Below are 19,737 nucleotides of genomic sequence, written 5' to 3'. Positions count from 1 at the left end.
ACACCCTACAGATGCAGACAAAACATGGAATTTAACAAGACTTTCTTCAAATCCATACTACATCAATATATTAGAAACCAGCATCAAACATAATCTTCCTTTTTCCCTACAGAGAGGGAAGAAAACTATCATTTTATAAAATTTGAAAATTATTTGGAGTATAATAACTTAGGGCCATGCCACTATGGAAAGTTACATTTACTGCTCTGAAAGTTTTGGCTGAAAACTTTGTTTTACTATGTTGCTTGTCTGTTTTTATGCTCAGAGTTCAAAACAGAGTTCAGTTCCTACTGAAGACAGTGGCAATCAGTGCTGAGTGTATGTTCTTGCTTTTTGATCCGGGGTGGGATGTTTCTGCTTTGTATTAATGTTAACTGTTTGCTGCGCTATTTTCATTCTTGTTGTTTTCACACATCTAAAGAAGCCCCAAACAGTTCTTCACAGAGAATCTTTTCAGTCACTATGTTTTTCATGTTCTAATTTCATGAGACATTTTGAAAAACAGGTTTTAAAAAAACCTGAAAAGCCTGTTTGGTAGTATTATGAAGACAGTTTCTAGACATATTTCCCATTTCTTTCATAAAAGATGACGGATATTGTGTTCTGTATGCGTCATACTAACCGATGTTAACTTTTTGTTTGTATCAATTGCATTTTGGATAGCACTCAAAAAGAGATCAATAAGTGCCTCATCCCTGTCTCTCCTATGCTGTTAAAGTAGTTGTGAAGTTCACTAAATGTTTGTGGATTCTTAATTGCTGTTGTAAATCTGGCCCTTTTTTCTTGCCAGATTACTTCAGTCAGTAGCAAAAACTTTGGACAGAACTGTTGAGAAATTTATTTTGAGAGCGAAGTTGCTCTTACCTTAAGTATATAATATTATTTTTCTCAAGAACCAAGAATTTTTTCTTTAATCCTATTTTCTGAAACCTGGGAAAGTACCACAGCTTGAAAAATTATATGTACTCCAGATAATATTTTTGTTAGTAGAGGGTGAAGTTGAGGACTGTTGGGTCTTTTGCATCTGTAATTTTAATGACTGAAATGTCCTTTGAAACCAAATTACGGAGCCTGCTCTATGCATATTTTTTTCTTTTTTTTCAGGCTCAAAGATATATCAACACTGTTGGAAAAGCAACATGACCTCATTAAGCTTATTATACAAAAAATGGAGATAGTGTCGGAGGCTGAGGATGAAGACAGCAATGATTTATTTCAGCACAAGTTTAGGAAAAGGCAGTTAGAACACAAGAATAGTAAATGGGATACAGTGTTAAAAGCTGTTAAAACAAATGCCTGTAACCAAAGCACAGAAAAGAACAATAGCTTCTTCTAGACATGACTATGATATCATGTTGTATTATCACTTTGTTTTACTTTAGGGTCACTTCTCTTAGTGTCTGTGCATCATGTTAATGTGATACATCATGTATTCAAGTATGAAAAAAGGCCAGATCCAAAAAAAGGATGTAGGTACTCAAAACAGTATTTAAGGAGACTGAAGGTGTCTACATCCAAAACTGTGATCCTAGAAGCGGCTGGCTAATCAGGAAAGTGCCTAACTCACCAGATGCCAACCTTGCTGTTCTGACAGTTCCCAAGGCTTCTGTCTAGAGCTGTTTCTGGATTTGGCCCTAGTGCTCTTAGGTCTGTACTTAATTACAATATTTCCTGTTATGAACATTTTTAGAACTGCCAAATTTTTAGAAATTTCAACTGTAATTATTTAGTATTCAGATGTTATGAGTGAACCAGTGGACTTTGTGTAGCTTAAAGAAAAAGTAAGAAACTAACCTGATGGATTGCACTGCAAGTTTTGCTGAGTAAGGACTGCAGGATCAGGCCTGAAAGGTAAGAAATAAAAAAGATCACGAAAACAGGGGAAGGACTGTTTTCTTTCGTGGATAACTATATGGAGTTCTCAGAGGGATCATTTGTACTGGCATGCATATAGCAACAATAGAATGACAAGTTAAACATTAGTCATTTACAACTTACTGTCCTTATACTGCTAACGTGATTTTGGCCTTCCTGATAACCTAAAAACTGACCTTGCTACTTCGGTATGCACTTTGGTTTTGTTATTTATTTACTGGCTATTCAGTGCATTATGTAATATACAGTACTATGTCAAATGTGGAAATAAACATGTATTAAACTGTGTTTAAGTACCTGAGTATATTTGTTTCAAAAAAAGTGCTAATAAAATAATTATGACTGTATGTGGCTGCAATACTCTGTGGTCTGCTCTTGAATTCAGGCATTTTCTTTAAGAACTTAATATACATTAATTCTTAATGCAAAGAACAATTATGATTCCTGTTTCTTTAAAAGGTAGCTGCTGGAAGGTAATTCACAGTGTACAGAATTTGTCCAGTCTTCAGAAAACACAGGAAGATGCACTGCAAATTAGTGACACTTGTGCCTTAAAATTGCCATGGATGACACATGGGGAAAATGCTTTCTCATCTGACTGCTTTATCCCAGCTTTGAGACTTTGAATGCTTGCCTGGTAAAAAAGAGAAAGCAGGAGGTTATCTCTGGTTTTGCCCACTCTACTACACTTATTAAGGTGAACGGTTGCTCATTATCTAATGGTGAATGGCATCTGTAGAGATTCAGGAAGAATTTGGAGTTTGTTTCTCTTCACTAGCACAATTCATTGATACTTTTGAATCCTATGGCATAAATCCACACCAGTTGTACTGAAAAAGTTTGCTGTTAAAACTGAAGTTCTGTTCTGGATTTGCCTCCCAGAATCACCATAGGCATTTTGAATCTAAGTGTGACTGTAACAGTTTAGTTAAGTAACAGCTTAAGGTAGAATATAAGCATTTGGCTACTCCATTCCAACAGCAAGTTGAGGGCACGGATGTACGTGCTGCTGAGTGACTGTGTCTGCAAATGTGTTCCTGGGTGCCCCAGGGGCCCCATCCTTGAATTTGTCTCTGGACCGTGTTCTAAGTGTGCTGTTGAGATCCAGTGTGTACCAGCACTCTCATGCACCCGGGTGCAAAGAAATCTGTTGCACAGACAGTGAAGCGCAACAGTATCTCCAGTTTTCCCTTGACATGTGGGGGGTGAGGAGCATGTGCTGGAAGGACACTGCATCTGCACAGCCAGCTGCAGGGGGAGCAGATGGGCCTTCTGCTTCAGGACCCAATCTGGGACCACACAGAGAGAGAACCGATAAGCAGAATCAGAATAAAGACAGCAAAATTGAAGGTAACTGGAGTTTCATTGTGGTCTCTAAACTCAAATCTATTCCTATGCATAAACTGTTCGGATTTTCTGAGCTACTGTGCATCTGTGGCTCCCTCTGTCAGCGAAAAACGGAAGTTCCAGGTTCTCAGGATAAGACCAAACTTGAAAAATGTAAATTTTTACTTAAAGCTGGAAAAGCAAGTTTAAGTCCCTGACAATCTGTACCATTAACACTAGATGGCAGCGAGCGATAACGTTTTTGAATAAGTAAATTGGGCCTAAATGCATAGTTTTAAGTGAGTAGGAACAGCAGTACAGTTACAGCAGAAGCAAAGTAGTCAGCATTCATGATTTTAAAGTTTGAGCCTTTCAAGCCTCTTTAAACAGAGCTCTGAGACATTTATACACAGCAGCCTCTCACCTTTTCTGAGCATTTAACTTAAAACCGGAGAAATATCCTTTTTTTTTTTTTTTTTTTCCCTCAGGCTTTGCTTCTTTCATTCATTTAACAGCTGTCATTATGGTGGAAAATATGGATAACCATATCCACCCTTTCCACATCCAAAGTTGACCCTAATGCTGTTGCATATTTTGCCTGCATGGTCTTGTTGGTTGGTTGGTTGTTCTTCCTTTTCTGTGACTTAAACACAGCAGGTCCACAGCATGTTAAAATTTGTAGCAACTGTTCATCCACAAATTAGTGTGACTGGACAGCTTGGGCATCCAATGTGGGTCTAAATCCAGTATTAGCTCAAGATTAAGAAGCTGATACACCTTGTCACATACAGAAGTGCTTTTGGTGATCCAAATGCCTCTGCCAGACTCCCTGTTGTGTCATAATACCATTTATAAAGGTAAATGTGTTTAAGTATATAAGGAAAAATTGCCAGATAACCAGTGTTTACTGTGTAGTTTGCACAGTTAGGTAGTTAAATAGGTATTAATATCTATCAATACCTTGATTTTGGTAGTTGCTCCTGGGTTTGGTACCTGTTCTTGGGCTGCTATGGCCATCATGACAGGTTGGCAGGGAACTGGTCATTTCACTGTAGTAACAGCAGGAATATACAGATCAAAGGGAGGAGAAAAGTTTATGGTGGCTGGGATATACAGAACACCTGCCAATTCAGCTGTCCTTGGGTGTCTACAGACAAGGACTCTTATGGTGCCATGCAGATCCAAAATTAGCCAATTCTGGAAGACAATACAGAAGATTAAAAAAGGTGTTCCCTGTAGTTTAAGTTAAAGATGCAAAGTTAGAATCTGGCCTTTCATCTTCATGAGGGAGCAGTTCTCAGCAGATACAGAAATAACAGTGGATAAAAAATGGTTAAAACACCTGTATGTTAATTAATCTGTGAAGAAACCCCAATTTTGGTCAACAACTTTCATATGGAGAGACAGATAGAAGCTGTTTTATAATTAGCTAATATGACAACATTGAATTAGTTATTAAACTTTCTATGGAAATCATCAGATTAAGATTATTTAATTGTCATGTGACAGAAATATCTAACAGCGTCTAAGTACAAGTATAGAGCTTAAGAAACTTGTAATACAAGTAGTAACAATTGGAATACAAATCCCAGTTATATTTGAAAATAATTGTACAGGCTGAGGTGAAGATACTGGGCCATTTCAGCAGTCTCTAGAAGCAGTCCTGTTACATAGGTCCATGTAGACTGAATGTGTCATCATGTGAACTTTTAAATTCAGATATAGGAATTAACATGGATAAATTCAGCTGAAATTGGTTCTTTGGCTGTGAATATAATATCTGCAAACTGTGAAGGGTGGGTGTCTGAATCCAGTCTGCATCGACTGCTTCCCTTTAATCTGAATGGAAATACCACCCGCTCCTCATTCAGGGTACAGACAGCTCTGTAAGCACAAGTGGGCATCGTTTCTCTCTCGCTGAACTGTATATCAAATATTTCTGAGAGTGAGGGTAAATATTTCAGCTTGTTTCCTGCTACTCAGCAGCTCTCGGAATGTTTTCTCCTCAAAGAGAAGAGCGGCGTGCATCGGGTAATGGCGCCATTTCCTTCCACCAAAACCAAAGCGTCCCCAAGAGCTCTTGCTGGGAGGGTTGATTCTTGCCTCACCTGTGTTGGACACAGGGAGATCACAATTTGGGGGAAGAAATGCTTGCATTTGGCAGTCTGAAATAAGTTGGCAATCCTTTGCTGAAACCAAAGGCCTGGCTTTTTAGTGAACGTGTCTGATTCTTGCTGAGAAGGACTGACTAGCAAAATACTTTACCCAAGTGGATTAAAATCATCTAGAGCAATAAAATGCATTCATATGAGAAAACCTGTAGTGCCCAAATTTGGAATGGACTAGAGTGAGACTGTTTTAGGCTTGGAAAACCCAGTAGATATGAAATAACTTGCTTTAAGCTGTCTAATATGCATATTTGTGTGTGTTATATGACTTCATGCTGCTGAAACAAAGACAGAGCCACTCTATAACTAAGCCTCCATAATTCTTACATTTTGTCTCCAAAGAAATAGCCTTGCATTCTCCTTGCTTTGTTGTATACCCATTTTCTTATCTGTAACATATAGAATATGTGGCTTTGTAAAATGTTTTACACCAAAATGTCATGCCTTCAGATCTCCAGACAGTGCCTGCTATGTGAAAAATTGGATTACAGAGGATAAGTAGAGGAGAACCCCTCTGCTGACATCAGCCAGGAAGGATTTAAAACCCTTGAGGGCTACATGTATTAAGGAAGAAAGAAAATCTGTATGAACAAAGTAATAGTCCTCCTAACTGCTTAGGGGTTTGTTTTGTAAGATAGAATGTCCATAAGCAGACTGTGTAGTATTAGAAAGAAAAAGAGGTGAGAAAACCTCCATAATCCATATTGGAGGACCGAAGAGAAGAAACCAGAGTAAAATCTTCCTTTAGGTTAATGCCCTTTTACCCTACACTGTCAGTGTAAGGTATCACTTATGCTGCACAACATAGTACACATCAGTTGTAAGATGTTTTTACATTGACTTTTTACATTGACTGTCTGACAAAAGGGGTCTCACTGTGGGTGGGAATTAGCCCCATGTTATCAATAATGAATGGGGAAAGCATAGGAGTGTAGCAAACCTCACTTTGGAGTTAGGTATAGCAGAAGAGTTTTTTGAGTTTTCCTTTTGAAATTATTGAGAAGCTACAAATAATGGCACAGGATTTGAGAAAATCTCTGATACCAAAAGTAAGAGTATTGCTTAAAGGCAGCATTTTCCCAGCAGTAAAAAGATACTGGGTGGTGCCAAGGTGTAAATCAGTACTGGTACATGAAGTGCAGGAGAGCTCCATGTGAACCTGTGCATGGATTGGTCTGCACACAGGCCACTCAAGCATATCTGAACCTGTTAGATAAAGATGTTGGCACCCTGATAGAAATGCAACAGGTCAATGTCACAATAACCATGAGAGAAGGTGCTTCAGACTCTTGAACAAGTAGTTCACGCAAGTGATAAATCTCAGCAATGGTAAGATCTGGTTTAGAAGTCAAGCTGGGAAGTAACACAAGTGATGAGAAGTGATACATTTTCTATCATTTAATGATTATCAATCACAGTTTAGAAAGCAGAGCAAGTTTAAAGCTGTTTATTTCAGAAATGAATAAGAGTATTGTTAGTATTTATTAGTCCAGAGAGGTGACTGCAGTCTAAAATCAATCAGCATCGGGAAACTGGGGACTGAGAAAAACAAAGCTCAAACAGACCAGTAACTTGGAGAAAAATGGAGAGAAACCAGGAGTAACACTGATGTTAGTGTGATCACACTAAAAAGGACCAAAAGCCCCAAGACAGCACTGGCCCAGTCTGGGTACAACAGTGGTGCTCACAGGAATGTCAAATTCAGCTACATTCAGCTGCATTCAGCTGGACAGGGAGAGTTAGGATCATTTAAACTTTTAAAACCAGAAAGTATGCCTTGCAACTCAGTCCTGACGGTCATCCCAGGAGCTGGCAATGTCCATGGGAATGATTCAGCAATGCAGTATGGAAGTGATGTAGTGATAGACAACTGTAAGGGACTTCAAGTCATTTGTCATCACTTGAGCTGACCCACTTCCTGCAGATTTGAATTTTAACATTTATTGGCATATCTTCTTAGTCTGTAGGATGATTATGGTTCCATTAAATGGCTGAAAGTAATAATGGTTAAAAGTTACCACTGGTACTGTTACTGTGTTGTGAGGAAAGGAGCGTGTGTATTTATTTGGTTTGCTTTATTTCACATTGAAGGTTGTGTCCACATCTGGCACACATGAAGAACTGAAGTACAGTGGCTTCACCTTAATGAGGGGAAGGGATTCTTGAGGGGAGGGGCAGCTGCACTTTCTTAGGCTGAAATATTTTGTGCAAGAAATGCATCAGGCATTTGAGAATCAGAGAAACTGGTTCACATCAGCAGCCATCATTCTCTGAAAACAGCTGTGGCTCTAGGGCAGTGCTCCCTCAGAAGCACCCATTGCTCTGAGCCCCACACCATGTGTTGAGCTTCTTCCCCCATTGCATCTCCTGCTGCTTCCAGCTCTCTTCAGTGCCCACCAGACCTCTGCAAAGCTAGAAGAACAAAAATGCTGGACACAGCTGGGTAAGACCTTCAAGCACCCAAACTGAAAAGAAAATTAATCAGGCAAGGCTTAACAACAACATTACAACAAAGTCACCAAAAATGCAGAAATTCAAAGTTAGAGGGCAAAGACAGAGTTGAATTTATCTGTTCAGCTTAGGTAGAGTACTCAGCAGAGGCACCACCACTTTTACTTTGCTGTCCTGAGAGCAAGGTATCTGTAGGTAACAGTTTTTAATAATTATTTATGCATGTAGTTATTTGTTTATTTTATTTCTATATTTATTTATAAATTGCATTTTAGATAAAAGCTGGAAAGCAGGGAGTTCTTATAATCTAGAACCCCGTTTTTCTCCAGTGGGATCTCACTCTCTCATATTCATGGTAATGACTGGAATATAGTATTTCCAATCCTTAATCTGACTGCTGCATTGTAGTGACAGGAGAAACAGGGAAACAGCTTTGTTTGTGGGAAATACCAGCATCTCCTGTGGCCTACACCGCTGATGAAGTACAGCATCCAGGGTGTTACAGGTGGAATCGACATACACAATCCCTTCTGCCAAAACAAATAACTAGAAGATAAATTTTGTTATTGCATGTTCAAGTTCAAGACAAATCTTGGTGAGCGTGTGATAAAGAGGAACCAAAGAAGTATTTATTCTAGTAAAAAACCAGCATTGTTATAGTTCAGCATAGGCTCACTTCTCACGTTTACTAAGGCACATGGGATTACATAGAGAAGAAAAAGATAAAATGTGAGAATGCTGTTCCTTCATCCTGCTACTGGCCCAAAGCTGTTTTGATTACCATTGCAGTCAGCCTCTACCAAAAGCAGAGTGGTAACAAACTGCATCCATTGCTCTCCAACACAGGAACTTGCAATACGGTTGCTAACTGTTGATATGAAATTTAACTTTTAATGTAGAAATAGTAGTGTACTGAGGTTTGCCTGTGGCCTTGGCAGATTGCAAAGGCTTTTTATATACTGTGAGGCCTCACTTTGTTTATTGTCAAGTTAAAGACTATGCTGTTGGTGCCTGGCCAGGAGGTGGCTTTGTCTAGCCTTGCCCACAGGAGATCAGCATTTCTAAAATGCTCTTGGACAAAATGGATGCCCACAAGGAAATTTATCCGCAGAGCGATACTGCTCTGTTCAGCAGAGGCAACACCGTGGCTTGATGGAGTTGCCTAAGGGCTGGAGCCTTGCTCTGATACTGTTGCAAACACATGGCTTTTGAGAAGTTGCCTCTCTGTTTCCTGCAGATAGAAAGCAAATTAGCTCACTGCCTGGAAGAAACAGAGGCAACTTCTTTGAGCTCAGCAAAAGTGAAGGTTACTGTATGCATACTTACATTTATATCTGACCATCTGACTGTATTAACACACCTCACACTTATAATGAAATAGTCTTTATTTTTACTCACACATATACATATTACATACAGTATATGCACCTTCAACCTCCTGCCCACCAGACACGCAGGGTCTTGTGGAAAGACTGAGGGCAATGCAAAAGTCAGACTGCTACAACCAAGGAAAAACAGGTGGAGAAGTCAAAGCAAATATTTCCCACAAAAAGTTGTTACAGAAAATTACAGCAGAAATATGCATGGCTAAACACTATAAAAAGATCTTAGAATGTGAATGTGGCAGATGGAATACACCTCTGCTTCTGCTGCCTCCAAGCCACAGCATCAGCTGTGGCCTGGGGTTGGAAAGCCTTCCATGACCTGGTGGTTCCAAGTGTGTATTCCTGCCATATAACAAACCCAGTTCTCAAGTTCCCTTCTGCCTTCACAGCAGCCAAGGCGGATCTATGATACCTTCTCTGCCTGAGGTCGATTGTGTGATGGATGTCACCACAGGGAGAGGTCAGGCACAGGGTGACACAGAGGGTGCCACCCTTCAGTACCTCTTTCTGGCCAGGGCACAGCTGAGGCTTTGTCTCAGGTGCACAAGCTGAGTTTCTCTGGAAAGCATAAGAAAGTGAAAAATTAAAATAACTATTATGGACAAACTCAAAAGGAGGGAGACAATGTTAAAGGTGCTATAGTAAAGCTAGCTTAGACAACACTTGTGATCCCTAGGTTTGTGATGGGAAAGTTATCAATACTACAAAGCTTCTTAAGTTTGACTGGGCAAGGGGTGCTGGGGGAATTAAGGATGGAGCCAGCAGTCAACAACAAGGACTGTGAGTCACCAGGGAGCTTTGTTTGTTTTCAAGCAGAGTCATAAAGGCATTGTCCACTTATCTGAATAAACACAACAATGCACAAATAATTCCTGAGGAACTCATAAAACATGTATTAATGAGTCTGGAGATAAACAACAGAATTCTAGCTCCAGCATGCATATTTTCTGAGGTAAAAGTGCTTTTTAATGCCTTACAAACCTCCTTTACACAATAGCCTTTAAATAAAGACCAAATGGTTGGTAAAGAGTTTACTCTTGAATTATGAAATCAAGTAATAATACATTTCTAGGCTTGTGGATTTCTTTCCTCTTAGGCTTTACAATAGTTAAAATGTCTACCTAGAGAGAAATAAGGGAAGCTAAATAAAATAAAAATAAGCATCACTTAAGCTTGGATATTTGGTTTATTTTGCAGTGTTTCTAAATAGTTAGGGTTATGAAAGGTGAAATGCTTCAGTGAGACTAAAACAAAACTAAAGCAAGTTGTCATTCTTAGATTTGGCACCTGCAATCTTTTTGTGTCATCCCAACCAAGCACATTCTTAGATGAAGGAGCAGCAAACCTGTACTTCTTTCAAAGCATGATTAGATTATATCATCCCTTGCTATTCAAAATGTAGCAAGTTCCTGTTTACTGCCAGGACCTCCATGCAAGCACAGCACTTGTTTCTCGGTTTCTGTCAGCAAAATCATTTTCCCTGGGAAGCAAGTTACAAGGCATTCTAGTTGTGGCAGCATTAGTGTTGTCATTAGTGGCATCCATCTTGTGTTAACGCCCTGCTATCCAGAATTTCAGTTGATTTGGTTTGTTCTAGAGGCAGCTGGGAGATTTGCTCAGTTTTTGTCAGCAGTGAGAGGTCAGCTGTGGTGGGTGGTGGTCACTGCTGTTCTCCCTGAATGCTTCTCTGGTGGGCAGCAGCAGTGAGTGCATTGGAAGACTGTGGGTGCTGCAGAGGATACCCCCTGAGTTCCATTTGCAGGGTGAGTTTGGTAGTCCAGCAGATGGGAAAACCCAAAAAACAGGTGCTTCAGCATGGGTTTTATATTCCAAGACAAAAATAACCTCCAAAAGTGGTATTGACCCAAGTGGTTGCCTTAATCCACTGGGGAAATTCTAACCTGTGGCAGAAACTGAACTTTTCCCAACTGTTTGGCTTTTGCTGGTTCAGCAACCCGTGCTCTTCCTGCAATACACCCTTGGGGTGTTTATAAGGAGAAGAATATGTATTACTGCGGTATTGTTATCAAAATAAGAAGATTTTTTCAAGATCACCTTCTATACCAGAACTAGCAAGGCAAAGTAAACAGTGACTAGCAAGAAACATGTAGCAGGTGGCACAAGTTCTGTACCATGTGCGGTCTTTCCCAAATTGAAGCCATATGATGTTTCCTGAGAGATTTTCAAAACTGCTAAGCTTTATGGAAGCCCTTGTTGTGATGTCATGTGTTGGCACTTGGCAGCATTCATAGCACAGCTCACAGCCACGGGAGTGGAGGGACAGTGTGGCTGCCCACAAACCTGCTGGTGACTCTTCATCCCTCCCCTTCCCCCCCCCCCCCCCCCCCATATTTTCTTGTTACACTAGTTAATAACTGCATAGAAGCAAAAGCATTATAACAACCATGGCAGGAAGTCCCACAGATCACTGCAAACAAATGAAATATCCATTTTTACTTCAGAGAGCTTGAAGTCAGCTTCAAGGTATGCCTCGAGGTAGGAAGCAACTTGAAGATGATTCAAGCATAGTCGATATGGTGGGTAAACTAAAGGAAAGCAAGTCTTGATCGAGAAGGATGGAAGGACAGAAAACAGTACCCTGTTCTTCATAACTCCTAAATTAATTCAGTTATCAGTGCAGACTAAGTCCTAACCCTGGCCAAGACTGCAGGCTGCCAAAATGTCCCTTATCTCTGCATGGAGCAATGACATCCAACACAGAACCTCAGTGTGCTCGCAGGGAATTTCAGATATTGATGTTCACCTGCAGAAGGTTAAAGTAGGCCCCAAGGAAGCCAAATGACCCTTCCTGCAGGGCAGGGTATGTGGATGCTGAGTTTGTGATGGGACTGCCAGCCCTTCTCCCACCCTTGCTGCACCAGCCTGCAACACTCTGCAGGGTCTTTGCTAACTGTAGAAACAGAGCCTTAATCAATTACCCTCTCTTTTGTAAATTTATCCCAACCACAGATTTGGCTGCTGAGGTGGTTCCTGACCAGACAGAACCTAAGTTGTCCATACCCAGCTTCCCCAACCACGCCGTTTTGGTGCAGTTATTTCCAGATGCAGTTAAATCCAGCTTACATATTTCTCTGTCACTGTGGCTCACAACCATGGATATTTTTGATCTCCTAGCAGTGACAGTCTTTTTGTTCACTGTTTTTCTCCTTTTCCATTAAAAAGAAATAGAAGTTTGACATCTATATAAGGATTTAGTCAAATAATATAAGGATTTCATCAGATACAATGAAAGACCCCCCTACTACAACCCATGGAAGACAGTACCACTGACCCTGGGATGCTCTTTTCTGCATCTTAATATTGGATATCTGCTAGAGAAACAATAGGAATAAAGTCATGCTTCCTAGTGCAAAATATAAAAATCTAAGTTTCAATTAATCAGGAAGTATATATTGTGTGTTTAATCATTACTGGTGACAATTTAGCAGCCTGGAAGGTGTTTTTAGATAGCAATCACCATTCCTATGGGGTTTTTTTTCTTTTTTTTTTTTTAAAAAAAAGCTTAAAAAAATACAGCTTTCAATTTCTTTAGACACTACTTCATAGCATCTTCTTTTAACTGATTAGTAGAAACAGGGAAACATGAGCACATGCTCATTGGATTATTTTAAAATATCTTTATAAGGAAATAAGGTTTTTAATCAAAAAAACACTGATTCATCAAAACATAAATCACTCATAAGAAAATAAGCATGTCAAAAAAATTGATAAATTGTGAAAACATCCTATTTTTTTGTTTGTTTGAAGTCAGAAAAGGCTAACCATTAGGTGTATTTTCATTTTGAAATTTTAGTTTTTTGTAAAAAAAATAAGAGAATATAAATGCTAAAAATAGATCATAATGATTGAAATTAATATCAGAATTAAATATAACCCAGTTTTATTTAGAAAGTTTTTGACCACCAGCTTTTATTTTGATTTTAGATTTTTAATTTGTTCTCCTGATCTGCCTTGTGAAATATGCTTTTAAAACCCACAACATGTCATATGGAGATATTTTGTGCCCACCCAGCTCTAGCTGCAGACTTATCTGGGTGCTCCCAAGTTGTCCATCAGGGTGAGTGACTGTGTCTCAGGTCCCTGGAGCTGAACAACCAAACGTCACTTTTCAGGGCCATGGGGCAGAGCTGTGATTGCCTCTCTGGACAGCCTGGTGTGGTCCCTCAGTTTGTACTCTCCCACTCAAATGAGTGAAGATCCAAAGATAGGGCACCAGCCCAGCTTTCTAGAGCATTGTCTTAAGCCTTTGGTCCTCCAGCCAATGTTTTAGCATGATTGTTATCAGGGAAACCAGATAGAGAAAAGTCTGGTTTGTTCTTCTTGCCAGCTCTCAGTTAACCTCGGAGCCCTTTGGATTAGCAGTACAGTGAAGACGTGTGTCTGAACATTGTTTGCTGACTTCCAAGTTGCTCTGTAATGTTCCTTTCTGGGAAAGCAAGCAGTGAGGACTGACTTCAGGGGAATTGCAGTTTGATGGATGTGGGAGGTTTTCATGTTTGGAAAGACTTGTTCTAATTTTTTTCTGATTACTTTTTTGTACACATGCCCGGGGATGTGGCTATGTGCCCACCTAGAGCTAATTAATTCATACATTTGAGGCTTTATGTGGTTTTAAGGCAAATGTAACTGACTCGATCATCTACTACAGAGGCTGCAGGGGCCAAGAGGTACACTAGCCACACAAGTTTTGTAGCAAAGGCAACATGGACGAGGTGGAGTATCCCCTCTGCACTACCAGCTCCAAGCCCTGTCCCTGACACTGATGTTAGATTCAGAGGACAGTGCCGGCATCAGCAAACCCTCTGTCAGGAGCCCATGGCTGGCTCTGCTTTGCGTATCTTCCTCGGTTCCCTCCAGGACTTCTCCGGCTGCCCTCTGAGTGATGCTCACTCACTGCTGCACATTGTCCCTGCCCTCCCCCAACCCTGCAGGCAACCATCCCGAGGTGTGACACCCTGCCCTCTCCTGCCTTCATCAGAGAGCCTAGGGAGTTATTAAAATGCTGTTATAAATCATAGTTATTAGCCAAGTGACTCATCTTACAGCACTGAGAAGGAATCTCCAATCTCCCAAGTGCTTGGTGTCTCACACAGAGTGCTGGGGTGTTGATGGGCCTTTATGGTATCCTTATCTTGCATTTCCAACAGCAAAACCCGACCTGTGTTTTACTTGTGCTGTTTATATATCTAATCAACGTGGGTCAGGAAACATGGAAGACAGCACCAGGGCTGCCTGAGAAACATAATATTTGTCAGAGAGCATTAACTCAGACTCTCTCTTTCAGGGAATGATAGATGAAGTGTGCCTGAAACACTGTTTAGATTACGTGAAGTAATGCACTGGTGGTTACATTCATCCTAGGCAAATCATTTTCACTCACTTGAGCTGCCTTACAAAATTTTCCAATAACACTTTAAGCAGCCTAAAACAAAATGAATTCTTCATGGGTCACTCATGTGGGAGTTCTTCTCGGAGCCTGCTTGCACACAGACAGGTTCAGAGGGCTCTGTACCTAAAATAGAGGTGGGCCCCGTGCCAAAGCCTGGATCAGCATCAGGACCAAAGTTTGCGTTATGCCAGGGCTGGTGCCCATCTCCACTGTGCAGCATTTAAGCTGGTTCAAGCAACTGAGAGCCTGATACCAAAGAAACCACTGCAGCCCTTTAAGAAATGGTAGGGTGACCACTGAGGCTCTAAGAAGCTTCTGCATCCCCGTAGTCACACAGGCAAGTGCAGCTGCAGGGATCAGCATGCGGGACATCTCCTGGGCCCCTTGGTTTGGAGACCATAAGTGTTGTGGGCCTGCCAGTCCCTCAGCTCTGTGAGCTGTTGGGAAAGAGGAATGAGCCAACATGTTGAGCTTTTTCTTCCCCAGGTAAGCACAGCTCAGTAATAGAACAAGGAGCCCATGCCAGGACATGTGCCAGCAAAATGGACTCTGGACCCAGATGATCCAACCTCCAGACCCATTCCTTCTGCTCCACGAAGTGTATGTGACAGGGTTGCTCTAGCAGACGAGACTTCAAATTCGGCATATCTCTACTGAAGCCCAGGGAATATTACAAGGGATAATTATGGTTTGCTCATTTTAATAATTACACAGGGGTACATTTTGTCTGCACACTGATAATTCTAAGCTGAAATGAACAGACTTGCTTAAGTTTCATATTTTTTAGAGAGAAGTGCTATAATATTCAGGGTAGGAATGCAATTAGACAAAACCTAACAATGTTTCTATTAGCCAGCATATTTTTGAATAGTTTAGCCTTTATCTCTTTTTTAAAAGGAGACTTTGTTGACATCACCTTCTGCTTTCACACATGGTGTGGCCCCAGTAATTAGGAGTTCTGGGGATTAAGTAAAAAGTCCCTATTAAAACTTTTCAGAAAATACTTTGAACAAGAAGGGGAAACCACTTAAGTCAGCTGCTTCTGTGCATGTCTTTTTGTGCTGTGAAATCTGACTTCAAAGAAAACCCTTCTGTTTCCATTTCAAGGTCTTTTTGTAAGGCAAGGAAGATAGGCAACCAGCACTGGAATGCTGCCTCTGGGAGATTTATTGGAAGTCTTGAAGGGCTCCCTAGACTGAGATGGTAATTTTTGTATCCTACTGCACTCAAGACTGATTTAATTTTGTGTCAGTTCTGGAACTGCAACCAGAATATGAGCTGTGAGTTTATAAATTGCTCCTCCGAGTGCCTGACCTTGCAGGGGAGGGGAAACGAGAAGGAGTCAGAAGATAAAGAGATCTTGTACAGCTGATCAGATGCATTTCACCAGGTTAGTGGACCTCTCATTTGTTCCTCATTTCACCCTCAAACACTGTTGCTTTGACAGGGTGCCAGTCTCCTCACCAGCCTTCATGCCACAAGGGTGCCACTGTCCTTCAGGGTACATCTGAAATTTGGACCAGATTACTCTGAATGGAGGACACAGCTACTGCAATGATCTATGTGTATGACAGTTATTATTAGAATTTTTTTGGAAATTTTGATACCATAATGCATATGAATCTTGAACTAAAGTGGAAGTTCAACTAAAATATGTAAGGGTAGCAAATTTCCTTCAAATAGCAGGAAAAGTATATTAATCAGTTGATTAGATTTGGGAATATTCTCTGAAAGGGAATGCCAGAGGTCCCATTATATGAGTCACTTAAAAATAGGTTAGACGAAGCTCTAGGGGATGCATTTCAAAAAGCAGTTTCATTTTGGCAAAAAATAAAAAGAAAATGAGCTAATAACACTGCAGGATTTTTTATTGTTCAGTTCCAGCTCAAAAATCTATGATTCAAGTCCTGAAATGTGTATAATCTATGAAGTCCCATTAGAATATTTTCATTTTCAAAGAAAATTTGATTAGAATAAATTGCACTTTCTTGACATTAAATCATTGCTATACATAAGGTGACTGACTTGAAAAATCATTTCAATTATCTGAGATTAATATAAATTATACAATGCAGTTGCAACACGTTTCAATTCTTCTACAATTCATCTGCTCTGCAATAAGCAATTTAAAAACCACCACACGTATCAAAATAGCATCCTCTAGTTGCAGGGGTGATTATCAGCACCATGCAGCAGATCCTCCATGTGGTGGATGTATAATGCAGGACAGGTGCTGTCAGATGGCAGCCCCTGAGCTCTGGCAGGCAAACTGGTCACACACTGCTGAATCCTATCCTGGTTTCCATCTGGTATTTTTGCTAAAACAAAGTTAAATTATGCTACAAATCTTGCCCAAATACCAACTTTTTGTGTAAGCAGTCATTGCTGCACCAGGAGTGCTGTGCAAATCAGTAGTGGAAAGCCAAGCGATGCATGAACTATGCCAGCGAGATTGAAAAACTGAAATCCCCCTTCTACATATCAAATCAGCAAAGCCTTACTGTATTATATATAGGGCATTAATAAATGTGATGCGTGATGAACACTGGTGGAGTTGTTAGGGGAAATACATTTTGTGCCTTTATATTTGCTGCAGTGTCCATTTCAGCAATCCCTTCACAGTTTTATCTTTTGGATGAGTTATCTCAAGGCCAGGTGGGAGAGGTACCATGTATTACCTCCTGATTCACCCTTAACCTGTTCATTTGCCCTTGTGAGCCAGCGGCATGGAAGGACTGACACAGAGCTTCCCAGGGAGAAATGTCTGCAACACTGAGATGTTTCACTGAAATGGGGAGCTATCTGAGGGAAACAAAAGAAAATACAATGAACTCCCCATATTCCATGGGAGCTTTATGGTATCACCAGACACTGTACATTTATGTCTATAGAAACATGCCTCTCTGTCATCATCTCCTTTGTCTTTCTATTCTCTATTTTGTTTGATTTTCAGCTTTTGCTTACTGTTGCCTCACCTTTGGGTTTTTTGAGTGGAGTGAGGGTTATTCTTTGTGACTGATCTATTACAGCACTACCAGAACAGTCTGTTGTTTTCCAGAGTGCTGTGAAATGTCCTCAGTGTGCAAATACCATCTGAAACAGCCTATTGCAGGGGTGTCAAACTCATTTTCACCAAGAGTAGTTACATTTATACAGTCCTAAAATGACATTCGGCCCTTTGAAGGCTACAGCGAGGCTGATGTGGCTCCTGGTGAAAATGACTTTGACACCCCTGGTCTATGAGATATCATCCTGGAATCCTTTGAATTAATTTATTTTATTCCCCTGGGCACTGGTGAGTCCACTTTTTAGCATGTATGATGACACGTGCTGTTAAAAATCTTGGAAATAGTAGCTGATTGACTTCAGCTGTAACCAGCAGTGGAAATCTCAGATGGAAATTATACATTGTTTTACCTCAAATGGGGCTGGGTACTGTGCTTTGCTCACATTAGTTATGTGATCATACACTCTGAACTTGATGTGGTGACATTTTCTACTTCATATTCAGTAGACAGTAGAAATCAATAGATCAGTATTTATCCCTGTCAGTTCTTAGATCATGGGAAATGGTCATTCAAGGGCTCAGTAAGACTAATTGAACTCCTAATTGGGGGGGTTCAATTAAGGCCAAATAAGGCCAGGAAGAAACCATAAGGAAAGTTTTTGTTATGTGCATGTCTGTGTTTGCAAACCATCCCTGTCTTTAACTAGGCACTGAAAAGACAGATGCTACTGAAAAGTCTGGGATGACTATATATATATATATATATAAAGGGTGAGTGTCATGAGGATGGAGCCAGGCTCTTCTTGGTGACAACCAACGGTAAGACAAGGGGTAATGGGTTCAAACTGGAACACAAGAGGTTCCACTTAAATTTGAGAAGAAACTTCTTCTCAGTGAGGGCGACAGAACACTGGAACAGGCTGCCTAGGGGGGTTGTGGAGTCTCCTTCTACGGAGATACTCAAAATCCATCTGGACACATTCCTGTGTGGCCTCATCTAGGTGTTTCTGCTCCAGCTGGGGGATCGGACTAGATGACCTTTTGAGGTTGCTTCCAATCCCAAACATACTGTGATTCTGTGATTCTGTGACTAGTCTGAAGGACACAACAGATATTACAGCCTGAAGCTGTATAGTTACAGTTGAATTACCAATGCTGTTTAGTTTGCCTGGAGACAAGTTTCCTTCCTGACACACAAGCTGGTCACCTCTCCACAGAAGACTAAGACCCAGTCCCATCTAGGATCCAGGCTTCTATTTTCATGACAATACTTAATTACAGGTGCTTACTTTGCAGGTCTCATCTCTCCCAAAAACCACAGCCTTGTACCTTTGCAAGAAAACCAAAGGGCAGAGAGGGAAGAGAAATAGTCACTGTCAAGTCCACCCTACTGTCTGGTACGGTGCCTACTGGTTTATTGAACACATAAGGAAATCACCAACTGGATTTTGAAGCTATTGCATTGCAACTGCTGCTGTAAGGACCTTTCTGTTGCTGCTGAGTGTTGGAATACTTCCTTTTGGACAGATTATTAATGGCATGCCCTAAATTAAAGTGTCAGGCACAATTTTAGTTTGGAAAAATGTTGTCTTTACTAGATATGCAGAACCCTGAAGTACTGCAGAAAAGTCTCTGCAGTCAGCAGCCAAAAAAAATTTCCAGGTTGTCTCTGTAGTGGCTGTCAGTGCATTACACGGACGTCTCTTTTCTTCCTGCCCATACAGTGAAATATTTTTCCACTGTCTACCTACAGTGTCTGCAACTGGCACATTATCAAAGCAGTAGCTGCTGCATACCCAGCCCTGAAAATATGTGTCACTAGTGAAAAAATCTATTGCATCTACAATATTAACAGGACTATCCATGTGAAAGCTGACAAGAGCTTTAGATGTGCATTCTGGGGTGTATTATAAGTGGGGTGGTTAGTAGGTCAAGAGAGGTTCTTCTGCCCCTCTACTCTACCCTGGTGAGACCACATCTTGAATGATGTGCCCAGTTCTGGGCCCCTCAATTCGAGAAGGACAGGGAACTGCTGGAGAGAGTCCAGCGCAGGGTAACAAAGATGATTAAGGGAGTGGAACATCTCCCTTATGAGAAAAAGCTGAGGGAGCTGGG

At 40.7% G+C, this 19,737-nt stretch overlaps 1 protein-coding gene across 1 annotated transcript in view; it reads left to right on the top strand.

Annotated features, from left to right (window-relative positions):
- Positions 1 to 2,165, top strand: part of TRPA1 (transient receptor potential cation channel subfamily A member 1) — a 37,461-nt gene extending 35,296 nt beyond the window's left edge. Inside the window, exon 27 of the mRNA XM_065053798.1 lies at positions 1,105 to 2,165. Coding sequence (XP_064909870.1) covers positions 1,105 to 1,336 — 232 coding nt within the window. The 3' untranslated portion in view covers positions 1,337 to 2,165. The remainder of the gene's footprint in view (positions 1 to 1,104) is intronic.
- The last annotated feature ends 17,572 nt before the right edge of the window (positions 2,166 to 19,737 follow it).

Source organism: Columba livia, chromosome 2 (assembly GCF_036013475.1).
Source record: "Columba livia isolate bColLiv1 breed racing homer chromosome 2, bColLiv1.pat.W.v2, whole genome shotgun sequence".
In the NCBI taxonomy this organism is placed as follows: Eukaryota; Metazoa; Chordata; class Aves; order Columbiformes; family Columbidae; genus Columba; species Columba livia.
The sequence above is the reverse complement of the archived record's forward strand: the minus strand, read 5'-3'. Positions and strand labels throughout refer to the sequence as shown.